The 14059-nt window shown below is 42.9% G+C and overlaps 2 protein-coding genes across 2 annotated transcripts; one reads left to right on the forward strand and one right to left on the reverse strand.

The window, feature by feature from the left end:
* Positions 1 to 308: 308 nt before the first annotated feature.
* cdc42l (cell division cycle 42, like) lies at positions 309 to 5744 on the forward strand. The gene is made up of 6 exons (XM_084026342.1): positions 309 to 399; positions 2860 to 2964; positions 3529 to 3601; positions 3696 to 3805; positions 4380 to 4577; positions 4688 to 5744. The coding sequence occupies exons 2-6, from the start codon at positions 2860 to 2862 to the stop codon at positions 4775 to 4777; spliced, it is 576 nt and encodes a 191-aa protein (XP_083882468.1). The 5' UTR covers positions 309 to 399; the 3' UTR covers positions 4778 to 5744.
* A 1763-nt stretch (positions 5745 to 7507) lies between these two features.
* On the reverse strand, positions 7508 to 10311 carry wnt4b (wingless-type MMTV integration site family, member 4b). Its single transcript, XM_084026882.1, has 9 exons — positions 10220 to 10311; positions 9867 to 10110; positions 9358 to 9511; positions 9142 to 9226; positions 8908 to 9039; positions 8485 to 8627; positions 8241 to 8381; positions 7962 to 8124; positions 7508 to 7863 (listed from the first exon to the last, which is right to left on the reverse strand). Exons 2-9 carry the CDS (start codon positions 9953 to 9955, stop codon positions 7694 to 7696), a joined length of 1077 nt encoding a protein of 358 aa, XP_083883008.1. The 5' UTR covers positions 9956 to 10110; positions 10220 to 10311; the 3' UTR covers positions 7508 to 7693.
* Between the last annotated feature and the right edge of the window lie 3748 nt (positions 10312 to 14059).

The following is a 14059-nucleotide window of genomic DNA, read 5'->3' on the forward strand; positions in this document are numbered from 1 at the left end:
ACTCCTATGCTTTTCCTACTGGGATTTATAGAGGCAAGATTAGCAACTGTCAAAGCAGACAAATGGCAGAGAATCCTCACAGGGTTCAAGGCTCCAGTTTCACTTGTTTGTGATATGATTCAACATTTGTTTGTATGTACCATTAAATCAATAAACTTTATTCGCTAAGTAGATTGCTGGATGGATGGCTGGCTGGATGGCTGGCTGGCTGGCTGGCTGGCTGGCTGGATGGATGTATGGCCATCCTGCTGTGTGTGCGTTTGTCAACCAGGCGGCAGTGTTTCTATTCTACTGATTCTAAAGCTATGAGTGTGGCTCGTCCGGTCTGCGGCTGCGCGGAAAGTAATTCGACCCTCAAACCCGGATGTAACCAACGCCTAACCTGTCCGAAGAAAAACGGTGAGTAGAGTTAGAAAAACAGTCTGAAATAACTATTTGTGGTTAATTTTACAGTGGGACATATTTAGTATGGTCCCTCTGACTATAAAAAGTCTCCACCCGGAGGAAATGCTCGTTTATCGGTTTATACATTTGCGTGGTGTTAAAGTTTCCTAGCCATCAAGCTGAATTTAGTGTCGGCTAACATCAATATGGTTGATGCAATTGATGTCAGTTTCCACCGCTGATGGTGCGATTGTTTTTCGTGTTATGTCTTTATAGATGAAGCTGTTGTGGGTTTAGTAAGAAAACTAACAGTTTTGACAGTTGACACTTTTCATTTTCTCACTTTATCAATCTGAGCTAATACAATCATTTAGTCGCTACGACCAGGCTCAACTTTAACTGCTCGGATTTCTTTTTGTAAATGTTGATTATAAGTTAATAATGTTAAAGTGAATGGTTAATGATTTCTCCCGCCCCCCAGTTTATCCGCCGAGCTTCTTATTTAATTTAGCGGAAGTGTTGGGCAGTATCCGCTCCTAAATCACGTCGCGCTAACAGGCCTCTTTAACATCTCTGGTATGCAGCTATGCGGAAGCGAGTCACTTGTCATCAATAACCTTTTTGCACGCACATGTAGTAACAAGCGGAGTACCACTGAGATTTGTACTACTTTTCATTCACCGGTATCATCTCTCTTACTACCGTGGAATACCACAACATAGGAGTACTAAAATCAAGACTACCTTAAAAACGGTATAAATCCTCTCGGTTATTTAAAAATGGTACGTTAACACTTTATATTTGAGCTTTCCCTCTCCTTTCCTGCCAATGGTTTAAAGCATAATCACTAAAATGACAAGCCTGTATCAGATGTATTGTTTTACAGCTGATGCTCTGTCTGGGTGTTTTAATATGTAATAGTAACGGCAGATGGCTGGTCAGCACACCTTCACGTGATAAAGCACTAATTGAGAGTCATTTCACTCTTTCTGCAGCACTGACAGATGTTGCTATTATTTTGTCCTCGTTTCATAACGATGAGGTGAGGTCAAATAAGAGAAAAACCTCTCCCCATAGGCTAATACAGCTCAACTGCACCACAAACTACATCCTCTAAAATCACCCTTTTCACAGCAGCCATTTTGACATGTGGCAGGCTCAACACAACTGCATTCATTATGGCCCTATTCTATTTAGGATGATCAGGGCCATGATATTGTGCATACTGTGATGCACTAAATAGAATGGGACCATTATTTCATTTTTTTTACCACTTGCACCTGTGGTTATGCTGTGACATGTCAAAATGGCTGCTGTGAAAAGGGCCGGTCGACACTCCTCAAACCGTTTCAACAAGAACTAAACATTAAAACCTTCAATCATAATTATTAGACTCTTACTGCATTCGACTGCATTAGCTAGGTGTATCTAATAAACTAGCAACTGAGTTTGCTCATTTATGCGTTATGTCTGTCAAATCTTACACTGGAAAAATATTCAGCAACTTGGCAGTCAGATAAATGCTGTGAATTAAAATGATACAACACATACATGATATAACATGTAAGAAGCATTTTAATGTTGCGGCTGGTCTAGTTGGTGCTCGTTTTTAATACTTTACAGTATATGTACACACAAAGTATGTTAGTATGTCTAAGAATTTGCTGAAGTACTACAAAAATGGCTTGTGAGTCTACTGCTACTGTGTATTTTAGGATGCTGATGCATAGTTGTTAGAGTTCGCTCCCATCCAGCTGTTTCAGAGCCACCAGTGTCTCACAGGAGGTCAGAGTCTGAGGAGGTTGACCACATTGCTCTGACTACAGTACAGCATGAAGTGTAAAGGCACATGATCCTGATTATTTATGATATTAGCAGCTCTATTCCAGCTAAAAGTGATCTTTCTTACTTTTACAAGTCTGACTTAATCTTGGTTGTGGAGGGATACCTGAATATATAATTAATTAATTTTTTTACTAAATGTTAAACAAAACATTTGGTTTGAACACTAATTTAATGTTGTAGCAGTGATGGGTTAAGCGATTTTGAACTACCCCAAATCCTGTTATTGGGTTATTGTTACTGACTGTGAAGCTACTTAAGTTAGTGCTAATTTGAAGTAATAATCAACTTGTAATGATAAATGTCAAATAAATGTGGAGGAGTAAAAACATATCCCTCATGTAGAGGAGAAGAAGTGTAAAGTACAAAAATCAGTCCTCAAGTAGAGTACGACTATCTCCAAATTGTATTCAACTACAGTACTTGAGTACTTGCTGTTACTTTCCACCACTGCAAAATGTTTTCAAGTCGTTCCATTCATAGTAGCTCTGTGTCCGTCTGTCCCTCGTCACATTGGCTGGCGTGTTGATGTAAATTTGTGGTTACTTCCTCCCTCGGCTGTGCTCTGTCTCTAACTGTCTGATGCACTGTGCTGTCTTGTGAGGGTTTCCTATTTTCTCTGTATCTTTGCAGATGCAGACTATAAAATGTGTAGTTGTGGGGGACGGTGCAGTAGGAAAGACCTGCTTACTGATCTCGTACACAACCAACAAGTTCCCCTCAGAATATGTGCCTACGGTAAGGAGATTTAATAGAGGCCCAATCACGTTGTAAACACACCATGGAACCACTCTTTATTTATAGGGGTGTGAATCTTTGGCTTCACAGCGATTAGATTAGATTAATGATACAGTAGTTGGCGATTCGATTTTATTCAGTAACTTGTAGCCAAAATCCTATATCCATGAAATAAACATGCAATAATGCGAGTGAGACTATCTGTATTCTTCTGAAAGGTGAAAAACAGACCACAGAATGACTTATTAAACATATTTATTCTATACAAAAGTGGACCTGCATAGTATTTTATGCTGAATACAAAAATGTAATGCTCAGTTATTTTGAACATTTTTCAATAGACTACATGCTGGCAGTGGAGAGAGTGTCTTAAACGTATTAAAACATTAATCATAAGTAAGAATCACGATTCATACGATTAAACACATTTATAATGATTGTGAAGCCAAAACGATTCATTCTATTTATTTGTTTTAGCAGATCAATTTAGTTGAATCGGTAGGACTGACAATCGATTAATTGATTAATCGAATGAATCGTTACACCTCTATTTTTCTTCTGAAGGTTTTTGACAATTATGCAGTGACAGTGATGATTGGGGGGGAGCCCTACACACTCGGCCTATTCGACACAGCAGGTAACGTGAATGTTTTTGAAAATCTCTTTTTTACTTCTGTCACTTTTAAAACACGTGGACAAACATCCCTGTTTCTGTTGATGAACGCTCGCAGGTCAGGAGGATTATGACAGGCTGCGTCCTCTCAGCTATCCACAGACCGACGTGTTCCTCGTATGTTTCTCTGTCGTCTCCCCCTCATCATTTGAAAACGTCAAAGAGAAGGTCAGTTTTTTAAATCTTGGTGATGTCTTCAAATGTCTTGATTTTTGTTCAACCAACAGTCCAAAATGATCAAGATAGCAAAATATAAAGATAATCAGTTATTAGTTATAATAAAAAGGGAGAGTTTCTGCTCAGGATATTATTTAAAGATGAATCCGTGAGCAAAATAGTTAATTTTCTACTTATGTTTCAGCTCTACAGACATGTCTGAAGATTGTGTTGAATGTTATGATACTAGAGCAGATCCTGTAACCTTTGTTACAGTGCTGTTTGTAAAAAAGATAATTTATTTGAATAAAAAAACATGTTCTTCTAACAAACAAGCCAAAGTTCTCAAATATTAATTGTTGTCTAAATACAAACCCCCTGTAAATCAATTAAATTGTATGAATTTGGCAAAATGCTGATTAGATCAGGAAGCATCTGATCAAAGAATAAGTAGACAAGACATTCGGTGTTTGCTGTCGGTATTTGATGTTTCCAATATTCTGTTTGCTACTAAAGAGCATTGAGGTCTTAACACGACTGGAAAGAAAAGGTATGTGGATTTAATCTTCTCTCTTTTTCTCTCTAGTGGGTTCCTGAGATTTCTCACCACTGCCCACGTACACCCTTCCTGTTGGTGGGCACACAGGTGGATCTGCGGGAAGACAGCAACACCATCGAGAAGCTGGCGAAGAACAAACAGCGCCCCCTATATCCTGAGAGCGGAGAGAAGCTGGCTCGTGAGCTTAGGGCTGTCAAATACGTGGAGTGCTCTGCTCTGACACAGGTATGTTAAATGTTCACCGCGTTGCTAAACTGAAAGCAAGATGATATTTGTTAAATCAGGCAGTGTTCAAATTCTCGCTCTCCGTCTTGTTTTCTGTTCTGCACGACCAGCGAGGGCTTAAGAACGTGTTCGACGAGGCCATCCTGGCAGCGCTGGAGCCTCCCGAGACCAAAACCAAGAGAAAGTGCATCCTGCTATAAACGAACAACAACAGTGAGAGACGTAACAGTGTAAGAAGTAGGGGGAATCAAAACATCAGAATGATCAATGGCCATTATGAAAAACGGACAAAACCAAAGGGGAAGGGAGGTACAGTGCCATTGAGACTTATTCTAAAACAAGTGTACACTGATTGTGCCTTCCAAATAAACTTAAGAGGCTGATGGAGCAAAACCTCAGCATGCAGTAAATGCAGTAAGTGTCACCTTTCTCCTTTTCTGAAAGCTTTTAGAAATCTCAAATCTAAAAGTTCTCTCTCCAAATATTCAGGTGGGGCGGGCCCCCCCTGCCTGTCACCGTTGCTCTTCTTTTTCTTTTCTTTTTTAAGACAGATTCTTTTTTATGGTTGTCTTTGACCTCCTCTGTGTTTGACTCATTGTGGCCTATTGGAGGTTTTAAACCCAGTGTAGGGAACTATAAATGGGAAAACACTGAACATTAAGTTTTTAGTGAACTTTAGTTAATTCATTTAAAGGGGCGACTTAATGTGGAGTGGTACTCTATTTGCTTTGTATTCGGACCCTTTGGGATTGAATAATGAAAGCACACGAGGTTTAATGTCATTCCAAACAAAGATAGATGTCTGTAGACGTTACGCTTTTTCAACTCTCAGAGACTTCTGGGGGAGGCCATTTTCAAATTTCCCTTCTTCAGTTGAATTATTAATTTCTATTTTATTCTCCTTTTTATGTATATTGTTATTGATTTTGTGACTCTGTTTTGGGAAAATCTTAACCGTTTTCATTTTGAAAGTTGAGTTTTTATTTTATCAATTTTTGTATTGCTAGACTACAAAATTTGAGCGATTGATAATGTAACAAATTAAGTTGTAATGTTTTGAATAGATCTTAATCTCGATGGAGATTGAGATGATAAACTTTGCTAGTAAATTTCTGGGTGTTTGTAATCACAGGATATTTTTAATAAAATGGTTTAATGACACAGAAAGTAGCTATTGTTTTGTGTGTTTGAGGGAGAATGCTGCATGCACGACCAATTATAAGAGACAACTCTAGTTGACCACAGTAAAGAGTATTTGTTATGGAGTCGTTCTCACTAAAACACAGTGTGTTTTCCTTCAGGCCTAACAAATATGTTAAATGCATTTTCTTCTGAAAGTGTCAGTCTGTAAGATTTGAGATTGTTGCTTCTGGCGGCCTCTCTGGTGGTAGATGGAACTGCAGGTGAGCCTCTGGGACTCATCTCCCTCACCAACAGTGTCTCTCATCTGTGTGATGCCTTCAAATGCTCCACACTGAAAGGAGGTCCCTGGTTTCCCCTCGTTGGCGTCACTTTGCTTCTTGATGACTTTCCTTCTTCACTTCCACTAGTTTGTTGTTTCTTTTTCTTGGACTGGAAGTTGAATGGTCTTCTTTCTCTGCCTGTTGATCCTCCATTGTGAGTCAGCAGTAATGAAATGTACCTGGTCACACTTTAGACTAGAGGGAGCCTGACTCAACAGTTGGAAGTCACTGATTTCCCATTCCAAGTAAACGCAGCATACTTCTATGAGGAGCTCCACCTGCAGACCAACCGCTGCTGACTGCAGAAAAAGATCAAACTCATTTAGAGTTTAGTGGGAATGTGACCACAGACACGGAGATCCTATTTCTGGACAAAGCAGCAACAAGCACTTTCATCAGTGGGTCACATGATCAACCACATTTGTTTTAACTCACTCTTTGATAGATAGGAACTTAAAAGACAATTAAATAGATGAACATGTTAGGGACTGCCACTTTAAAAACGTAATAATGCCTGTGATAGTATCCCAGAGTCTAAGGAACGCTTTTATAAAAGCAACAAAACCGAAACCCCCCTCTAATCCTTACTTTTGGGCAGCTGGATTTTGAATATAATTTTTGCTTGAAAATGTTACGGACTGGCACTTTAAAGCAAAGGCCAATCTTTGAATGTCTTTAGACCTGTCTACATCAGTAGGTTCTTCCCTGTCTTCTGCTGGTACGTTGCCATGTTTTTTGCTGTCACCGAACCGACTATTAGTCTGTGTTTGAGGACTTTATGAAATGTGAAAGAATCAGCCCCTGAATGTCTCATAACTACAACCATGCACACTTACTCATGTTCCAACCTTAAAGCCCTTGCATCAAAACATTAAAACACCCCACACGATACCGTTACCTCTGCAGCTAACCTGCCTGGGTCAACACGACCAAGGGTGACAATATCTGAGACGCGTCGGGTCAATAAGGAGCTCAGGAAACATATTGTGGTATGTTGGATAAAACTACTGTATTTATTAGATTCCTTGAACAGCCCTAAAAGGAGATTCATGTGAAGGTGAGGGGCAAATCACAAGACAGACATTTATATAAGTAGAAGTTATCTTTTGCTATTTAAGATTTCTGCAGAAGTGAAGCAAGAAGCAGATATACAAATAAATAAACCAGAATAGAGAAGAAGACATAAATACAGTCAATGTTCAGAGACATGCGTAGTTTGCACAAAATAAGAATGACTCCAATATTTCCCTGTTAGTTGTGGTTAAGTACAGCTTTTAATGCTTTGTCAGTTCAATGTGAGGTTAATGTTGCATGTGTTTGTGTGTGAGTGCATGTCTGTGCTTGCCCATCTCTGAGGTGATTTTTCTTCCTTTGCTTACTGTTGATGCTTTGTCATTGTTCTTTGCTTGTTCCATGTGCTCTTTAACAACTTTAACAAGCAGCTTTTACAACCGAATCCTCAAAGTTAACACTGCTTCTGTCCAAAATGAGTTAAATTAAGATCTGCTTTTGGCAAGAATTTAAGATCATTTGCTGCTGAATTAAGTGTGTTATTGTCTATGTTGTCCTTATCCCATCTCGTGATCCCGAGTGTCTGTCTCGCGCTTTGTTTGGATCCCTCTGCTTGGTCGGTCTGGTCTTGTTTGAGCCCTCTTAGACTCTGCAGGTGTGAATGGTGACTGTGTTCTTGCACTGTTGGCAGCGGACCGAGCAGCACCAGGAAAACTTGCAGGAGCAGCGCTGCACCACCTCAGCCCGACCTGCTCGGTACCCCGGCCCACAGCACACCAGCTCGCAGCCATCCGGTGCCAGTCGAGAAGTTCCTGTGTGTGTTTAAGAAAAGAGCATCATTTTTTAAAAATGTGTTTGTTTTGATTGATTCATTGGATATCTGGACTGTTTCCCTCTGGGATGATTTTACCGTTACATCTCCTGCCAGCAGTCCCAGGGATGCCGTTGTCAGGGTCAAGATGGCAGAAATCTGGAGAGGGCGCAAGGTACACAAGGTCTCTGGCAGCAGGGGGTTTGACCTGCGTGTCTCGGGGGAGCAGGGCTGTCCTGGATCCTATACGAGTCAGGCGAACCTAAGGGGAGGAGGAGGATGTTTGAGAGAGCCACAGACCGGGAACTTCCATTTCTTTGTGACTGCTTCATGTGTTCACCAGCTGAGCTGAAAGCAGCACAGGGTGTATTCTGATACCTCAGTAGCTCCATCAAAGCGTTCCTTGAGCACAACACTGACGCGTCTGAACGGAGGCATAACCTTCCAGCAGGTCCTCAACTCACAGGAGCCGGAGACACCATGACACTTGCATTCCACCTGCATGTTATGAAGGATGGCCTGAGGATGAAAGAATGAGTAGTATAAGTAGCAACAGGTTGAATCTCACAGATGACAAAGACTTGGAAATTAATTGAAAAGTCAAAGAGTTGCGACCACCAACCTTCCGGCCAGCCTCGTTGTTGTGGAGGTTCATGAGTGGTCGCCCTGCTGACAGCCCCTTGGCTCGTTCTGGTTCATCCACAAATGTTTGGGAGAAGGCCACACCATAGGACAGGTTGTCACTGCACCCTGACCACTGGAACCCTGCGGTTGGACGGAGAGACGTTCTTATGTTATTGGACCCTTGAAGCAACTGCACATTTGAATTTAAAGCAAGATGACACTGCTACATGTTGGACTTATGCCCACAATCAAATCAGCTGATGGGGAAAATACCTGCTGTCACTGTGTGGCATGCAGACATCAGTGCTCCATACTTGAACGTTTTAACCCACAGGAAATAGTGTAGCAGCAGTTTTTGGATATGTGAGTGACTGGTGCGGATGTACGCGTTACATTTTCATGCAGTGGAATCCAAGCTCACCCTCGGGGCTGACCCCCCTGACCTTCCTGTCACAGCCACACCTCTCCAGCTCCCCACGGGTGCAGGATCGAGTCACTGCCACTGCCACAGCTGCTGAGGACAAAGCATGCACAAAGGCCGCCTCACGAGTCCCTGAAATCCAAGTGGCACACGATGCAGAAATTGCAAGAGTCGTTCAATGTATGTATTGATCAGAAGGTAATTCTCCATGACACATTGTCTGTTTTATGATACCTTGGTTCATGACTCTGCCAAATACATTGATCCCACGTGGGGTGGTGGAACAGTTCCAGCGGCGGTTCCTGAACTGGTGCTGGCACTGACAGTGACATGCATAGCAGTGAGATAGGGGCTCGAATGATTGCATTTGAATGAAATGACTGGGTGTTTTGAGGCAAATAGAGACGATATCTGCAGATTAACCTTGGGACAGGGACCCTTTGACCATACCTCTTCTATGACCATCTCGGCTGCCTTGCGTACGGACTCCATGACCTCCCCTCGCGCCCTGCACACCCCCACCTGCCCTGGGGTCAGCCCCCGCAGCCGTGCGCATGGGGCAGCACCAGACATGGGCCTGGAGCGAGGCAGCCTCGCCAGGGAGCTGGGACACAAAGGTGAGGAGAGGTGAAGTGACTCGGAGCAGGTTTTGGGCAAAAGAATTGGATGCGTAATGGAGAAAAGAGGAGGGAGAGGAAGGGAGGGTACAAAAAGAATGAAGAGGTAACGACCGGGCGAGTTTTAGAGAGGATGGAAACAAGGGGAAGACCAGGCAAAGAAGACAGAGAAGACACAGTGAAGGCAGAGAGAAAGAAAAGAGAAAAGGTCACCAGGAGTGAGACAAAGAAAGAGAGGGGAGCGACTGAAAGAGATTTAGAGACATGTCACCATCTTTTAAAAGTTATAGCATGACAAACAAACTCCCTCTTTTCTCTTCTTCCCTTGCACGCTAGACTTACAGCCAGTTGGTTGCCATGGTGGGGTGGGTTGCCCATAGCAACAGGAGGAGGAGTGGTGCCGTGAGATTGACAGTGGAGACAGTTGGCATCAGACTGTCTGTCTGTCTGTCCGTCTCCGTGCGTCAGGCTGGGTCTTTGGACAGCACGCTGCCCGTCTCCACAGTCAAAGCGGTCTGTCTATCTGCCTGTTTGCAGTGGGGTGGTTTACGTCTGTGGCCGGAATCTGGGGATGATCCCCGCATATCTGTGACAGAGACAAAGTAGAATAGTTAATCACCAATCTGGGAATAAACAATCATTTCATGACTAATACTTAAATTTCAACCTTGAGCAAATGTAACACTGATTCTTACCAGTTCATAGTCCTGTGATATCCAGTTCTTCCTCGTTTTTTTAGGTTGAGTTTATCAAATTGAAATTGAATCGCAATTTCAATCAATTAAGCTTTTCATCAGTTTCTTCACGTGTGCTGTCAGTGACAGCAAGAGCATGCTCACAGGAACGTTTTAGAAGCAAAACTCATCCTTAAGACACAAAAAAAAGTCCAGCTGTCCGATTTAATTGAACATTTCATAACAGAAAAAAAACTTAAAATCCAGAAGTGCTAGTAACATTCAAGTTTACAAAAACTTTGTGTCAGCAAGTACTTGGTTTGGTCTCCAGAAGAAGTAATGTGTCCATTCCAGGTTGAAACAAGAATGAGTGAGAGCAGTGAGATGGCAGTGATGGTTATAAAGGAGGTACAGAATGAGGGTGGGAGAGGGAGGACAGGCGGGTCCAGGGTGTGGAGTGATGCCGGAGGGAGGAGGAGGAGGAGGAGGAGGAGGAGGAGGAGGCGGCAGCGGCGTTGGGAAGGATAATAGTTGTACTACCTAAGTATTAAGAGTGTAAGTATGCTTTCTATTGTTTGTTTGGCATGAGAAGTCAGAGCCTGCACTGGAGATAATGCTCTTTGAAGGATTATCACAACTAAGTGTGTCTTGTTTCTTCCTCCCGTGGTTTTCATCCATGCATGTTAATGTGCATCTGCTGCTGAGAAACTTTTACGAGAAGACAAACCTTTTCTTTTCTCTCGAACTACTCAGCAGGAATATTGATCCATTAGATATCCCGCAAGAAATCCTCCCATCAGAAACAATGACGCAGCATTTCTGCTTCCACATGTGTGTGTATATGCATGCATGCGGAAAAAGTGTCTTACCTAATGTTTAATTTTCCCAAACTTTGTCGTTCATTTTACGAGTCCCCCCCGCCACCTCCCCTTCTCCTGTCTCCCCCACACTTGCCCTCTGGTTCTCCCTCTCTCCCACTCCCTGTATTGTCTTAGAAGAAGGGGTGACATTTAGACAAGGGGAAGAAAACACACCGCCGACAAATATTGGAACTGAGGCAAATAAATCACGAGATAGGAGGGAAAGGAGGGCATGAGGAGAGAGTGGATGGGTGTTACACTGGGGTTAGGGGAGAAGCAGTAAAGAATAACAAAGCATGTTGTGACCCATACATTGTGAGGGGAAAATGACTTCATTTAGTAGAATTTAATACTCAAAACAATGTTTTATTTGTGCATGCACTGAGAACGGTAAACGTAAACAGTGTAACGTAAAGACTATATTGGATGATTCATTTGTATTGACAAATGGGGGGGGGGGGGGGGGGGGGGGGTTAAAGTTTACCTGGTAGTTTCCTCTCCTTTTGTCTCTTTCTGTTTAGCCAGTGAATCGTTGCAGATAATCTCAGAACAGTATATAACTGGAAGGAAAGCTGTATCATTTTATCTGGGGAGGAAATAAGTGTAGCAGTTTTTTTTTCAAGTTCATGTGTTACTTGGTAGAAGTAGTAGCCTGTTATTGTTCTTTTATTCCACACAGGATATCACACAACCAGAAATATATGATGAGTTAACTCTCCTTTTTGTCAAATGTTAATACTAACGGATAAATGTATGATTTAAAAACGTGATGAATGTAACGACAGTTCAACCAAACAAAACAGTTCACTTCCATGCGGCTGCTCAACGCCACTCAACATGAAGCAGCCAGGTTAGCTTTACTTGTGCTATGTTCTTCTCCAGTATGATTAGATTTAGCTCCGGCCTTCTTGGGGTATAAATCTGATGTAGCCTATTATAGTTGTCTGTATTATCTAGTTTTATTGTATGGGTATTTATTTAGTAGGCCCTATCTGCTGTAATCAGTGTTGGCTGATTATGGTGGGAGCAATGTAATTTCCTTAATTTTCTGGATGAATAAAATCCCAGAGGCCAATGAAGAAAAAAAAAAGAAGAAGCTTATGATCCAGCATTGTCACACCTGACGAATGACGATGAAACGTATTTACTGGAACTGGACTCTGTCACGGCCCCAGTCCAGGACTCGGTGGCCCATTTACCTGACACCTCTGACACCAGGTCCTCTCTCTCTCTCTCTCTCTCTCTCTCTCTCTCTCTAACACACACACACACACACACACACAGTTACACTTCTCTCTGTCTATATCTGCAGAGACGGGTTTCTTTTAGGCCCCCCTTCCCTCCTTTTTTGTCCTCCTCATGTCGTATTCCTCCTTTGTGTCCCCTGTTTCTTCAAGTGACGTCTTCCGCTGTCTCCCACAGCAACGCCATGGTGATGAGCCGGCCACTGTCATGTCCGGCGCCTCTGTTATGGTCATCCCTTCAGCCCTCTCTCGTAAATAACTTGCCCTCTTTTTTAATCTTTATCTTTCCCCCATTTTGTGGAGATTTTATCATGCTGAGATGGGCCCGTACTGATTGACTGTAGCCAGGTTGCAGAGCCTAAAGAGATGCTTGTTAAAGCGTCAGCATGACATAGAGATGACTTGTACTCCCTCTGTTGTAGAGTGAGGCAGCAGCGTTAGACTTGGAGAGACTGCTGCAAGGTTGGGACGCTCCAAACTGACCTCATGGATGCTTACCGCGGGACGGATGATGCGCCTTATTCAGAGACGAGGCCTCAGGGTGACTCTGGACTTCACGAGCATATTTCCCACCAAGGTCATTATGAAATTGAAATGTGACCCACCACCTTTTACTCTCTCCTTCATTTGCTTTTTTACTCCCCTGCACTTGAGGGCGACCTGCCTCAGCAGTCTGAGTGCAGATGAAATTATCGGAGCAGGCAGAAACAGGACTGCTGTGCATGAGCACGCTCACATTGCTCAAGCATCTCTGCCAACAAAGAGCCGAATGCACTGCTGTGCATGAATGTGTGCGGAGCGTGTGCATGAATATTATGGGATGGTGGGCGGTGGTGTTGTCAGGCAGGGAAGTGGGGGTGGCAGAGTGGGCGGTGAGCTGTGCGCACATGGGGGGGAGGGGGTAGAGGGAATGGACGACCCATGAATATTATGGGATAATGGGGGGGGGGGGGGGGGGGGGGGTTGCAGGGTGTGTGAGGTGGGAAGATGTCAGTACATATGGGATATAGAGGGAGTAGGAGGAGGTGTTGGTGACCGCATTGCACGTCAGTGCATGTGCACGCGCACACATGCATGTGTAAGGGGCATTCAAGCGATAGTAACAGACAACAGCCAGACATAGGCCTTTGTTGCTATGCGATCTGCATGGACCGTACAGTGGGGGCTATGCAGTGACCAGAGGAAACGGTGGAAGGCCTTCGGGCTCACATTTGGACTGGTCCAGTCCCATTCTCTTGCCATAGTGAACCCAACATGCAGGAAAGGCATCCTCTGACCCAACAGAAATGTTTGCTGAACCAGAAAAGACCTCAACGAAGGCCGCTTATGTATGAAATGTTCAGTTTTCACAAATCCATGAATGCATTTCTGGCCTTCAGGGAGCAAAGCCTGCAAGTCAAAAGCTATGTAACTGTGCAGGCATTAATATTGTTCCTACTGTAAACTGAATAATCACCGTGCATCTTTAAAAACTAAGGTTCTCATTTCAAATGTTGGAAACCTAATTAAAATACAATGTATAATTACAGTACCACAATGGTTTGAATGGTAAGTTCTTCACTGTATCGTGCACCTTTACAAGCAGCAGCCTGCCAGCCAGTTGGTCAGTAAGCCATTACATAACTCTTGACAGAATTTGTATGTTCATAGAGCTACAAAAATGAGCTGGAAAAGATGATATGGAATATATTGAATATGATACTCAGACACAGACAAAAACTAGACTAAAGGGTGAGTTCCCTGATTAACTGATTTTT

Source organism: Eutrigla gurnardus (assembly GCF_963514095.1).
Source record: "Eutrigla gurnardus genome assembly, chromosome: 14".
NCBI lineage: Eukaryota > Metazoa > Chordata > Actinopteri > Perciformes > Triglidae > Eutrigla > Eutrigla gurnardus.